At 37.4% G+C, this 13,650-nt stretch overlaps 1 protein-coding gene across 1 annotated transcript; it reads left to right on the forward strand.

Moving 5' to 3' along the window:
* The first annotated feature begins 315 nt into the window (after window positions 1-315).
* LOC145903803 (trifunctional enzyme subunit alpha, mitochondrial-like) lies at window positions 316-12,317 on the forward strand. The gene is made up of 20 exons (XM_082991962.1): window positions 316-430; window positions 613-654; window positions 725-792; window positions 1,158-1,291; window positions 1,755-1,884; window positions 2,517-2,604; window positions 3,115-3,249; window positions 3,567-3,692; window positions 4,136-4,257; window positions 4,489-4,655; window positions 4,896-5,066; window positions 6,057-6,192; window positions 6,542-6,628; window positions 6,927-7,067; window positions 7,629-7,778; window positions 8,268-8,382; window positions 8,845-8,956; window positions 9,520-9,610; window positions 10,211-10,265; window positions 11,862-12,317. Exons 1-20 carry the CDS (start codon window positions 355-357, stop codon window positions 12,008-12,010), a joined length of 2,295 nt encoding a protein of 764 aa, XP_082848088.1. The 5' UTR covers window positions 316-354; the 3' UTR covers window positions 12,011-12,317.
* The last annotated feature ends 1,333 nt before the right edge of the window (window positions 12,318-13,650 follow it).

A 13,650-nucleotide genomic window follows, 5' to 3' on the forward strand; every position in this document is an offset into this window, starting at 1 on the left:
TAACAATTTTATGTTCAACTAACATACAGTAAATGAATTTAATGTCAATTAATGCCAAAGTAAATTTTTTTATTTCATAAACATGACTGTAAATTCAAACTACAAACCATTTTATTTTGTTAATTATGACGCAGCCGGCGGACTTTGGTCCCCGATACGCATGACTAATGACAGCGCTATTCGGAAAGTCATTGAAGTCAAACCTACATTAGAATGATTCGTTTGTTCGAAGTGTTTATGTTTGTGTTTTAATTCTTATATTTAATGTTAACTTCCCTTGTTTCATAATATTTACGGTTGATTTTATGTAGGGGTTTAAGTTGTTTTTGGTTTATTTGTAAAGTTTCAACTAAAATGTCTGTTGCTGCTCGCTGCGCACACTTCTCGCGTTTAACTGGAATATTCAGCAGACCCACAATAAATTACCGATGTAAGTACATGTCTTGTTGCCCATGCATACTTGCCACAGAATAAAATGCAAGACAACCCCCCTGATAAATGTTAACAGCATGAACAAAAATATTTTCTTTATTAATTAATCAAAAGCAACATTTAGAAGTTTTGAGTAGGCTAATGTTTAGAAAATCTCATAAAATTATCAAATTTAAACAGGTTTGACCACACGGATGCTTTCAACAACAAGAACAATGCAAGGTTTGAAATGCAGCTGGTTCGGCTTGTTGATTTAATTATTTAAAACTCATTTGTGTAAATTTTCTTTCAGCGAAGCATCTTAATGTTGAAATTAAAGATGATATTGCAGTGTTTCGACTGGACAAGGCTGGTGCTAAAGTATGTGAGACATGTAATCGATGTTCGTTTCTGTGTTTGTTTAATTTCTTTCAAATGAGAGTCATCTTATTATGCTGGAGCCACATTACCTGTTTGAAAAGAATGATATGGGCGGGTGTTTTGAAATCTTGTTCTACTGAACCATAATAACCCAGATTAATAATAAAATATTTTAGACAATTCATACATGAAAAATTTACTAACGCATACATATGTAAAAATGGCTATTTGTGACCATAAGTAATATTCAAAGAAAAAATTTAAATCCTAAACTTTCCAATCTAAAATACCTCTCCACTATCTTCATGCATCATGTTGATTAGAATATTGAAAGGAGATATAGATTGTTTGTTTAATTGCGACAGATGAACTCGCTAAACCAGGAGGTTTTCGACGAGTTTCAGGAGGCATTTATGGATGTGCAGAAGAACAAAACAGTTAAAGGGGCTGTGTTGATTTCTGGAAAACCTGGTTCTTTTATTGCTGGTGCAGATATTGAGTAAGACTTTTTTTATTGATGTTTTTATAGCATCTTTACAGTGTGAAGATGCTTTTGCACAATACAAATATATACACTTGTGTGCACCCTATTGTAGGGGTGTCCAACTCAAAATTTAATCTGCTGGGCTGTACGTACCTACCTAGTTTTTACATTGGCTGCACACCATTGCAAATAATGACACAATCGATATTTTAATTCGCATTATACCATTAGTCACTGTGTCCAATTAACATCATTTGTGTTATATAACAGTTGTGTTGTGTTGTGATGGATGCTGCGGGTGCATGCTTATGCATATCTAAAAATTACTTTCAGTCCACTGTACAAATTACATCTATGATATTGACTGCAATAAAACAGTACATGTATCTTTATATGAAGTAGGAATTATCATCCTAAGACAAGCATATATCGTTTGTAGTTGCTTTATTATTGATAATTGATTTTTAAATTACTTCAGAATGATCAAAGGTACTGACAATGCAGAAGAAATTTCCAGAAATGGGCAAAAGGCTTTTAACTTGTTGGAAAACAGCAAAAAACCCTTTGTTGCTGCTATTCATGGTGTTGCATTGGGCGGAGGTCTGGAGGTAAAACGATGATTTTTTTTCAGTAAACCCAACTAGATTTACAATTACTTCATTCACATTTATGGCGGAGCAATCTTTCAAAACACGTTTGTCTTAAAATATGTTTTACATGAAATTGCTTGCATATTATTTAATGTGTAAGTGTAAGTTATTGAAGTTTATGCAAGGTGCATTTCTTGTGCTGAATTGATTTTATGGGTAGCCAATATATGAAAGGTTGAAAACCACTGCAATAATACAGAGCAAAATTGCTGGCAATTAAGAGAGAGTTAAAAACATTTATGAAAATTATAATTGGATGCGTTGTACCTTGCTCTTGAGTCTAGCTTGAGCGCCCTTATGCTACTGTTGCAACTTATAAACTTTCGTTGCAAAAAGTACTTGTTACTTAATCTAACCAAGAGCTTTCAAAATATATAAGTAATATATGTAAATGATTGTATGTTCAGTTCAATCAAAAAAAGCCATATGTGTTAAAAGCATTTTCTGTCGCAAATATTATTTTTCATGTTTATATTTCCCTTGAAATGTTGTGTGGAAATTTAAAAGCTTTACTTTGTCTTTGTACACATTTTATTTATATTTAACATTTTTGTTTGTTCCAGTAACAATTTTTTGCTAAATTTGTGCAGTTGGCTCTTGCTTGTCAATACCGAATTGCAACGAATGACAGAAAAACCAACCTTGGTGTTCCAGAGGTTATGCTTGGAATCCTCCCAGGTATTATACTGTTAAATACGTGATTTGTTCCATAATATGATCTCCATGGTTATTTATCACTGGTAATCTGTTATCTGAATTTCACAAATTTCTCTGTTATTTTTTCACTTAAATTTAAAAAACTCAATCATAGGTGACACTAGCATGCATAATTTCAATAAATACTTCTGTAATTTGCTTTGGTACAATGAGTCAGTGTTTTATGCTATTGTATAACAAGACAGGATTGTCCCATGGTAAAGGCCCTTATTTGGCAATTCTAGCTGTCACTTTATACACTATTTATGGTACAACTGTTATAAAAACTCATATATATATATATACACAAATTGGAAATGAAATTAAAAAATGGGAATCTTATCCATAGACTGTAGATGCTGACTTAACAATCACTGTACAGAAAAAAAACAAGCTGAAAATGTTTTTAAAGATAATGCTTTGTGATCATACAGTTGTGTATGATTTTCATTGCTTTGGTCCTAATTGTTTGGCTACGTTTTTGCCCCACAGGTGCAGGTGGTACTACTCGACTCCCAGAGTTGGTTGGTTTGTCAGCAGGACTTGACATGGCAATGACTGGTAGAAATATCAAGGCAAAGAAAGCAAAAAGAATGGGACTCGTCGATCAACTTGTCGAGCCGCTCGGTAAATTTACCTGATCTTATTGCAAATAATAAAATATTCTGAATCCTCTTAACCTAAAACTGTTCCAAAGGCATTTTTGCAACTTTCCTGTGTGATTAAATGAAAACCCAACAGTTGCAACATGGGTTTTGTTTCGCAATGTACAAGTTTTGTTCAAAGTGGGATGGGCCAAAATTTAAAAACATTTTAGTATCAAGAATTAATGCATAATTCTGGTAATATCATCCTACCATAATTCAATGTGTATTGTGAAGTGACCAATTTTACAAAAAAATATTTGTCACTGTCAATCAATTTTGGAAATTTCAATGATCCAGGTCCTGGTCTTGAGGACCCAGAATCTGGTACCTTGCACTACCTTGAACAAGTTGCGATCGATACAGCCAGAAACTTGGCAAGTGGTGCTCTTAAAAAGCCTGAAAAGAAACACTCCATGGTTGATAGTAAGTATTTTTTTGATATTTTTCTGTGCCAAGTTAGTTGTACTTTTAATTTAATTGCTGTGATAGAATGTCCACATATTAGTTTTGATATTTTGTGCAACCCCAAATCCTTTGAGAAAACTGTGTGTAAATATGTGCACAAGAACCATGATAAAATAATAAGAGCTACAGGCAGGAATACACATTGTTTCCACCTGTAAGGTCTCATCAGTGTAACAGATGGTAGACTAGCAAGTCCAGTGCCAATGTCACCTAAATAGGATTTGTATAAAATCCCAGGTCACTTGTCTGGCAAGATTCTAAAATATTTAACCTCAAATAGAATCTTATTTCAATTACGGATACTGATAATGTTTGTAAGTAGGACAGGTAGTTATACATATTTAGAATAATATCATACTGGAACTTAAGTTGACATTTAAATGACTGATTACTGCACACAGGAATCCTGGGCAGCGTTTTGAAAAACAATTTTGCCCGAGAATATTTCTTCAAGAACATGGTGAAGGCCAAGGTGATCAAACAAACAAAGGGACTTTACCCTGCTCCCCTTGCCATCGCTGACGTAAGTTATTTGAAAAATAGTTAACCATCCTGCTGCACAGTGTGTTTTTGTGTTTGTATGTAAAAATCTAATGTTATTGTTCTGCAAAAAGTTTCCTTTAAATAAATGTTTTTGCACCTTTTATCGATTCCTTTTGAGGTTTTTTTTATTAAGGCATCAATATATTGCTGGTTTACGTGTCCTGACAGACTATTTTTTGATTGTGCAAACTGATGTTTACTCCACATGTAGGTGTTCAAGGAAGGTGTTGCCAATGGCAAAGAGGCCCAAGCCAAGATGGAGGCTGAGACATTTGGAAAACTTGCCCAAACAAATGAATCAAAGGCTTTGATTGGATTGTACGATGGCCAAACACATTGCAAGAAAAATCGCTTTGGAAATCCACAACTACCTCCCAAGTTGGTTTCACTTGTTTCTAAGTCCATGAGTGATTTCACCGAGAAACTAAATTACTGTTGCTTGAGGTGTTCCTTCTGTGTTAAGTTCTCTTACGAATGTTTTCTTATAAATGGGATGTTGGTTAAACAATATATTTCCTCTTGAAAATGCCATCTTTCCTTCTTTGAAATAGGACTTTTTTATTGAAAATGTAGGAGTTCAAAATGTGTTGCAGCGATAACACTTCTTTACTCTCACAGGAAAATAGCGGTGTTGGGAGCTGGGTTGATGGGTGCGGGAATAGCACATGTCAGTATGGACAAAGGATATCAAGTGACATTGAAAGATTCCTTCAGTGCTGGACTTGCAAGAGGACAGGAGCAAATCTACAAAGGATTCAACCAGGCCGCAAAGAAGAAGAAAATTACCACGTAATATTTCTAGAAGTACTTGTAGCAGTTAACAGGCTGTATTTATCGTTTGTTGGCCCTCTAGACACTACTTCCATCAAAAATATACTCTTTTAACCTTAATTTAAAGTGGATAATCGGGGAATTCCGAGAAAAATTTGACCCCCTTAATACCCCTACGATGGCATCAAAAATTTACTCCACGTGATTTTGCAACGTCTCACCAAACATTGAATATGGCTTTGATTATAACATGTCGAATTGCTATTCATTCATACGCTCTATTAGGGAGGATGCAAGATTAAGCTCGTGCAAATAGACTTGTTCAACAGTCAGTTTAATCAAAACAGTGCACCAGCAAGTACTATATATAGTCATGCAACCATCACCACAGGCGTATCCAGGAATTTTGAAAGGGGGTCAATTTTTTGGGGGGATTGCAAAACATGTACGCCCTTGTTAGCGTGAATCGTCACATAAATGGAGGCTTGCGCAATTGCGTAACACTATATGGAATACTCGATGCGTGTTTTTGCGGTAGTACTTGCGCCGTATAGTTTCATTACTACTACTTTGAAAAAATGTTTGAATATATTATAATATAATAACCAACAAGGGATTAAATGTTGGTTTATGTAATTAAAAAAACATACAAATAAAAACTATTTTGCATGCGGTAGCCTTATATTTCTCACATTTGCATGCGTTTACAGTTTTTTTCCACGTGCGTAATATTTGCAACGTGTTTATCAACTAAACTAAACCAATTGACTTCACACAAGAAAACCGCTTGCCATTGTAATGAAGCGAGGTACTCGCGAAAGCTGGTGTGGATTTTTTCTAATACAAAAGCCAGTCTTCTTAAAAGAGTATCAAATCAAGAGAATTTAGTTCATTGTAATAACGTAACCACTAAAAAAAAACATTTCGTCCTTAGACTGACGAAAAGTGAAACTTGTTTCGTAATTTAGGAAAAAGTGGTCTATAAACCCTAATATTTTACATTATCAGATTCGAGAGAGACCAGTTCATGGCAAACCTGGACGCCACGTTATCGTACGACTCACTGAAGCAAGCTGATATGGTGATAGAAGCAGTGTTTGAGGATATTAAAGTCAAACACAACGTCGTGAAGGAAACGGAGGCGGTGAGTTGGTTTCTGAACCCTAGCTTTGTCCGTATTCTGTTGGCCGCCGGATGTCTCCCTGCCTCACAGTACTAATAGAGCTTGCCACTAGAGGCGCATGTAAAAAGTAATATAATACACCACGATCTACCTTGCAGTTCACATTCTGCTTTCAATTAATTGTTTCCTCGGTAAACCCCTAAAACTATTTAACATTCCCTTGTATTTTACACCTACCGTTGAGATTATGTCTTTCATGCTATACATGATCAACTCCGTTAATTACGTTTTCAGTGGAATGTTGTTTTTTGAAGTTGTTACGGATTTTCCTGTTTGTTTTTTTATTTCTTAAACAATTTTGCGCCTCCAGGTTATTCCCGAGCACTGCGTGTTTGCTTCAAATACTTCAGCTCTTCCAATCGGCGACATTGCGAAGGCGAGCAAACGACCAGAAAAGGTTGGTGATTTGAGTTGATAAATTTCAAGGTTGGTGGGTGGAGTTGGTACAAAATATTTGGTTTCTCTCTTACTATTCTGTGGAATTTCATTTTTGAACACTTTTTTAAGTCCAATCGGTAAACATCGTTCTGTGGGTTAAGTTGACGGAATTTCACCCGTAAATGTATTTTAATTCTGTGGTTATAATTTAACCACTCGACCATCACGACCTGCTGTGGACGCGTGTTCACCGACCGTAACATTCCACGTGATTCTTTCGTCCAATAGGAACTGACATAAGCTTTCATGTATTACAGGTAATAGGAATGCATTATTTTTCTCCTGTTGACAAAATGCAACTTCTCGAAATCATCACCACCGATAAAACGTCGAAAGATACGACGGCTGCTGCAGTCCAAGTTGGTCTGAAACAAGGAAAACTTGTTATCGTTGTGAAGGTGAGAACTAGCATGGAACTAATCCTACATCTCCTGCTTTTTGCTTGCTTGATCTTAGACTTTGACTATTACAGTAATATGTACAGTAATAATATATTGTGGATGTTCCTTTATTTTGTACATTATAAATCTCCTACTGTTCGTTCATTCCCTCGCCGATCGTAGGTCGCCACCAAGCAGTGCAGACCTTATTCCTGGGGTTTTATGGCAATTTCTCTATTTTAGGTGATTAAATTTTGAAAGACTAAAGGACGCCAAATTACAATCATTCCTCAGAATCATAGGCATCGGTTTTATCAGTTTCCAGGTTGGGTCAAGTAAAATCATTGCTGGGTCTATAGGTTCTGTAGCGTATTCGTATCGGACTTTCGTCTCGCGAATACGAAGTCAATTTACGGAATTTGTGCTTTTGTAATACAACAGAACAAGATCTATAAACATATCCACATTCATTAAAAAACTCAAAATTAGGGCATTCAACAGTCAGAATAATAGAACTAATATCGTACGTGTAACTGATGTGGGGTGGCATGTACATAACATTTGAGTATTCATAAAAAGGATGGTCCTGGGTTTTACACCACCCGACTTCTCGCCCCCACTCTGTCCGAAGTCATCAGACTCTTGCAAGAGGGGGTTTCCCCACAGAAGTTGGATAAACTTGCCATGGCTTTCGGGTTTCCTGTCGGCATAGCAACGCTGCTCGACGAGGTAATTTGTGAATTTAATCTGTTGATTGGTTCGGGTAAACTGTGTGCGTTAAAATGAATTTTGGTCAAAAACATTACTCGAAAAGTGACTTTTCTGAAAACGATCCAAAACCTACTGTTTCGAATATTAATTGTGATGAATTGTTTCCTTTCACATTTTCCTGCCTATTCTTTGCATGTGTTACGTTATACATTGTTAATGAATGAACATCATTACTTCTTCCTACTTTGGAAAGTGCATTACTACAAGTTAACATACAGAGTTGCAATTAGCAGTTCGTTATTTGCAACATGCGAACCGGTTTTCGAATAACTGCGACACAACATTGTGAATCTGATTATAATTTAGTCCCGTATTTTCAGTCCATATCCATATGTGCCATGTTATAAAATGTAAGAAACTGTTACTTTTAAAAAATGCTGTTTTCGGTCAACTTACTCTGATCCTTAAACCCCAGCATTTTAAACTTCCACCTGACCTGTCTCTTAGGTTGGTATCGATGTTGCCGTCCACGTGTCAGATTACTTGGGAGGAGTTTTCGGGGATCGTTTCGCCGGAGGAAACGTGGAAGTCTTGCGTCGCCTGGTGGACAGCGGTTGCGCAGGTGTGATGACGTCATTCTTGTTTGCGTCACTAACCATTTATTTGTATGTTTGTAAGAATGAATTTGTAAAGAAAATTCTTCGTATATCGTCGTCATAAACACTTCTATTACTCCATGATATAAAGCAGTGTTTTTTTGATCATTTTTTAGATGGTGGTCGACTTTTCATGGCAATATTTCGGCAGTGAAATGTGCTGCAAATTGTTTGCCACTGATATATTTGCTTTTTATTTATATAATTCTCACGTATAGTGAGCAACCTTGTCCACCCCTCTTGTGTATAACGTTATTAATAATACCCTGAAGGTGGGTTTGCACTAATTGTGTACTTTGTAAACTGATCTACCCTTGTAGTAATATGCTGAACGGCCTTACTTGTTGGGAGGCGCTGGCATATAAATCTATAAATCAAAAAAAAGCCTTGCCAAACAACGAACGACAGTAGCTGTATGTTGTTGATAGGTCGAAAATCTGGAAAGGGTTTGTACGTCTATGACAACACAAAGAGCCGACCTGTTAACGACAAAGCAAGCGAAATTCTCAAGCAGTTTTCCATTGAACCTGTCGACGCTGTGTGAGTTTTTCAAATTTTATGAGTTTCCAATCTATACCTCTTTCACTAATGGCTAGAATCAATTGATATAACGTCACAAATAATGGTTGTAAGAAACGCTTGTTCCACTACAAATTATGATTTGTATTTTCGTTGTAGCGACAGAATCCCACTATAATGTCGTTATTCGTTGCTACATTCACCAATGTTTGTTTCGTCCCATTACCAATATCGCTGTTTGGGTCTTCGCGGTTTCGGAACAAAATTTAAACTCAAAAGCGCGATTTCAAACGTCGCGGTTCAAAGCGTATCGCATTTAGAACTCGCTGCCAATGCTGGAATTCGGTCTGATACATTCCTAATATTAACCTCACGTGTATGCTGACTGTTCAGTACTTTGCATCGCCGCAAAGCTGCCAGATGAAGATCACTTTTTCCTGATCAAATACCTAATTAAAACAGTTTTGGATTCCGTTCTTTTTTACATAACATACTTAAACAAAAGACCAATGTATAATATTCATGAGGCGTCAGATTTTACATTGTTGACGTCATAAAGGATTATTTGTTATTTTTCAAAACAGGTCAAGCGACAGCGACATCCAACTTCGTTTGATTTCGAGGTTTGTAAACGAAGCGCTCATGACCTTGCAGGAAGGAATTCTCGATAATCCGGTAAGATTAGAGTTTATAGTCTGTGACTCGGTTTAATACTTGATTAAGTTTTCACGAAACAAAATTTGTCAAGATTAGCGTTGATAATTCAAAAGCACATTAATGGTTAGGTGCAAAAAAATTGGGGTGTATAAATTATATTAAAATAAATGCCCGGGGCCAAGGCTATGTAATTGCTGACTATCCGAGTTTTAAACACATCTGTGTTCATGTTTGGAGCAAAGAACAACACCTGCAGTCTAGCAGTGGGTTGCTTGCTGACGATGAACACAATTATGTACAAGCCGTCTACATAATGTTGATTGGCGCTGGTATATATTTTCAAACGAACATAAATATTAATATAACAAAAGACACCTTCCTATGTGCCCTTGGATATTGCGAGGCTTATGTTTTTGACACCAATCCTGTTTAGAGCGTTTTACAGCATATAGCTTTGTTAAGTTAATGGCGTAAAATCAGTTGTGAATTCTTTATGATCTTTGCACGCTGATAAGAGTTTGAACATAAGCTAGTATTTTAAATTTTATTTATTATATTTTAGGCAATAAAGCTTCTAACATTCAGCTTCTAAATTTCATTTCATTTAATTTGTTCCAGCTTGAAGGAGACATCGGTGCTGTATTTGGACTTGGTTTCCCACCACAATTTGGAGGTAGGGTATTTTATGGTTTAAATGTCACTTATTGATCGAAAAACGTTGGCGGGCGGTTTGTGAGCGACCTCGCGCGCCGCTATTTTTCTTAATTCTCTGTCGCTGGGTGGAATTAGAGAGCCTTAATGAATACGATACTATACCACATGAGACCGCAAGTACTCCCAAAGGTTTATGTCATACATAACAGTCGTTTCGGTTGTTGAATAATTTATTTTACCAGCTGCTTGTTTAACAACCATGTTTTATAAAGTGATAACATAGTGTTATTCCCATGTAATCTTTGACGCGAGTGGAAATACTGGTTTATGAACATGTTTGATTCCCTGTAGTTCGGGTTGGGGCCTACTTGCACGTAGAACTTGCAAACGCACGACTTCATCAAGAAGCTAATGTTTTGTTATCGCACATCTGTGCCTACATTTTACTTTCGGAAGTACTTAATGCACACCGACGCTATTTGAATTTCGACCCCCTGGCCACATTGCAGCCAAAACATCCTGTGCCACCTTTTAACCTTCGCCGCGCGACCTCCAAAATATCGATGCACCCGGCGCAAAATTGCTCAGTTCAAAGTACAACATTGACAATCACGACTCCGCCTGTCACGTGACTGTAATTGCCCACGTGACTGCCTGAGTGTCACGTTCACATATCGCTCTCCATCTGGTCTTGGTGTGCTTTTCAAGGCGAAACCCAATATTAACAGCTTTCATCTGACATGAGCTTGCTGACAATACCATAGATCACTGGGTTTGTCGCTTTTAGTTCAGGTCTGATGTTGTTTGACCAATTTACATGTTAAGTATATACACATAAGAGTTAGACTAAATTTAAAGTTGTGGCACTGTGTACTTATATTTTAGCAGCATTTTTGTTTGTTTGCTGTTGTAAGAGTAAATTTACGCTTCTAGAATTTAGTAGAGCGACTTGAACTTACTTTAATGCACTTTTAAATGGTTGTTAAGGCCACAGGGGTTGTTTGTGCTTGCCAACCCCGACAAACATGTTCTTAAAACGGTTTAACCATCGCTAGTTAATCTTTATTGGTTACACTTAAACTTCCACGAACCACATGCATTAGCAAAAGCGCCTGAAACGTTGGTTGAGGTTGGTTAAGTATCTCGAACAAATTTAAACAACCCAGAAATAAGAGGAAATGAAGCGAAAGGTCCCGTGATTGGTCGAGACTCGTTTGGGAAATCTGGCTACGTGACTGCTAACACACATTTATATGGGCGACGGGAAATCGTTGACGTGTCAGGCAGACAAAAGCGGTTCAAATAAATGCGCGTGAATTTATCAAGGCTTAGTTGCGTGAGGCGATATAGTTGTTGTTGATCGGACATGTAAAGCTTTGTTATGTGTTACGTCATAATGGTATGCGCCGCTTTTGGTTGGTTGTTAAATTATGCAGATGTCGTCCAAGTGAGTGAAAAAGTGAATTTCCGTCCGCAACGATCGACACATGTTCGTGCGACCGAAATTAACATAACTCCCTCAAAGGGTTGTGTGCCTTTTTCATTCGTGTTTAACGCAAAGTTACATTTTCTACCATGTAGCATTATACATCATAACACCCACATGTTATTTTAGGTCCGTTCCGCTATGTGGATCTTCATGGAGCAGCGCCCCTAGTGGAGAACATGCGCCGTTTCGAAGCTGCCTACGGCGCGGCATTCACTCCGTGTAAACTGTTACTCGACCACGCTAATGACGCGACAAAGAAGTTTCACACGTCATAATGACCTTTGCTGTGCTCTCCCGGCATTCCGGTCCAACATCCAGTTTTCGCTTTTTTGCAGTTCCTTTAATATTTGATTTTGTCGTTCTTGCAAAGCAAAAGTTTCCTGTAACGAATGTGGGTTTGCTATGGCAACCCGATAAAAATAAGCGTGTTGTACATGTCTGCTATTTGTTGGTTGAAAGCCCTTCTTGTCGAGTGCGGTACGACCAACAACTCTGCTGTTTGTTAAGTTCAAAAATATACTCGCCTGTGATTGGCTCTGTAATTTGTCACGTGACCGACATCCCGTTTCAAGGACGACAATAAACCACAAATAAATTTCAGTTCGGTGTTATTTACATGTAGGCTATATAGAATCCAGACTTATGTTTAAATAGGTAGTTTGTCTATTTGACGAATAGAGTTTGGACCACTATGCAGTTACTATCAGGCAAAAGCTTGCTTAAATTCTTAAAGTGAACTTCGTGGCCAGATTTAAATCAGTGGGTGGAGTAACGTACTTACGCCACAAGTGACAAAAACAACCACCATATTTTCGATGTGGGGACATGAAGTTCCTGTGCGTCACTAAATATCAGGTGTAACGAGGGGCGGCACTTCAGGGCTCATGTCGGTCTAGGGTGCAAAAAAAAACTAAAGGGAGCCCGCGAACACCATTGTTTGCTTTAAAACTAGGGAATTTGTGTTGGAAAGGCTGGATTCCACCTACAATTTCATGGGATCACCATAAAGGTTTTATTCGGACCAGAACAATTTTCTTTTTTATCCAGGAATCTGCTAAATACTAACTGATAGCCTGACAAAACCCCTGGGCACTTATCCCGGCCATCCTGAATGTTGAAAACCAACAAAAACAAAGGAAAACGTTATTTTTTAAAAACAACTATTAATTAATCCTATGGATGTTAAGTTGGACATATATTGATGCTTTAAAAAACATCCAGCACGTTGATTAGGAGGCAAACGGCAGCAACATTTCAAGCACTTCTTCAGACGCTTCAGCGGGGCGCTCACTAGTTGTTGGTTACCTGGCAACGATTTCATTGATTGGCTATCAGGAATACAGCCGATTGTTGGCAGACTGTAGTAGATCGACTTTCGTAAATGCCAACAAGTTGAAGATTTGCCAACACGGTTTATCCCACAAGTCACAACGAATGGAAAACGAGTCAGTGAATCCCAACACCTAAATCAACATAGAATCCAATACCTACAACAAATAAGCTCTTTCAACACGCTTTTGAACGTTGTGGTGTTAGCTGGAGGTCAAGGCGCTGTTGTTGTATAAATCAGCTATTTTTTACGGTGGAAATAATTGGAACTGTGTACAATAATGTCATTAATATTTCGTGGATTTGGAGTTTCTTTTTGTCAAATTTCTTCTTCGAAAAATCGAAACTTTAAATAAGTTTATTGGGTCGACCCGAATAAAACCTTCACCACTATGAAAGCAAAGCCAACCTATGCGACAATTTCCAAGAAAATTTGCGTCAAACCGCATGTAAGTTCCTAGTTGGATCAACCTCAAGCCGAAACTGCAACGCCTAACCGCATTCTAGCTTCTGATTGGTTAAAACAAGTGTAGGCGTGGTCGTGAATACGTTTTCGACATTAGTGCGGCATGATTGACTGATGGTT

The sequence above is a fragment of the Ascidia mentula genome, chromosome 5 (genome assembly GCF_947561715.1).
Source record: "Ascidia mentula chromosome 5, kaAscMent1.1, whole genome shotgun sequence".
In the NCBI taxonomy this organism is placed as follows: Eukaryota; Metazoa; Chordata; class Ascidiacea; order Phlebobranchia; family Ascidiidae; genus Ascidia; species Ascidia mentula.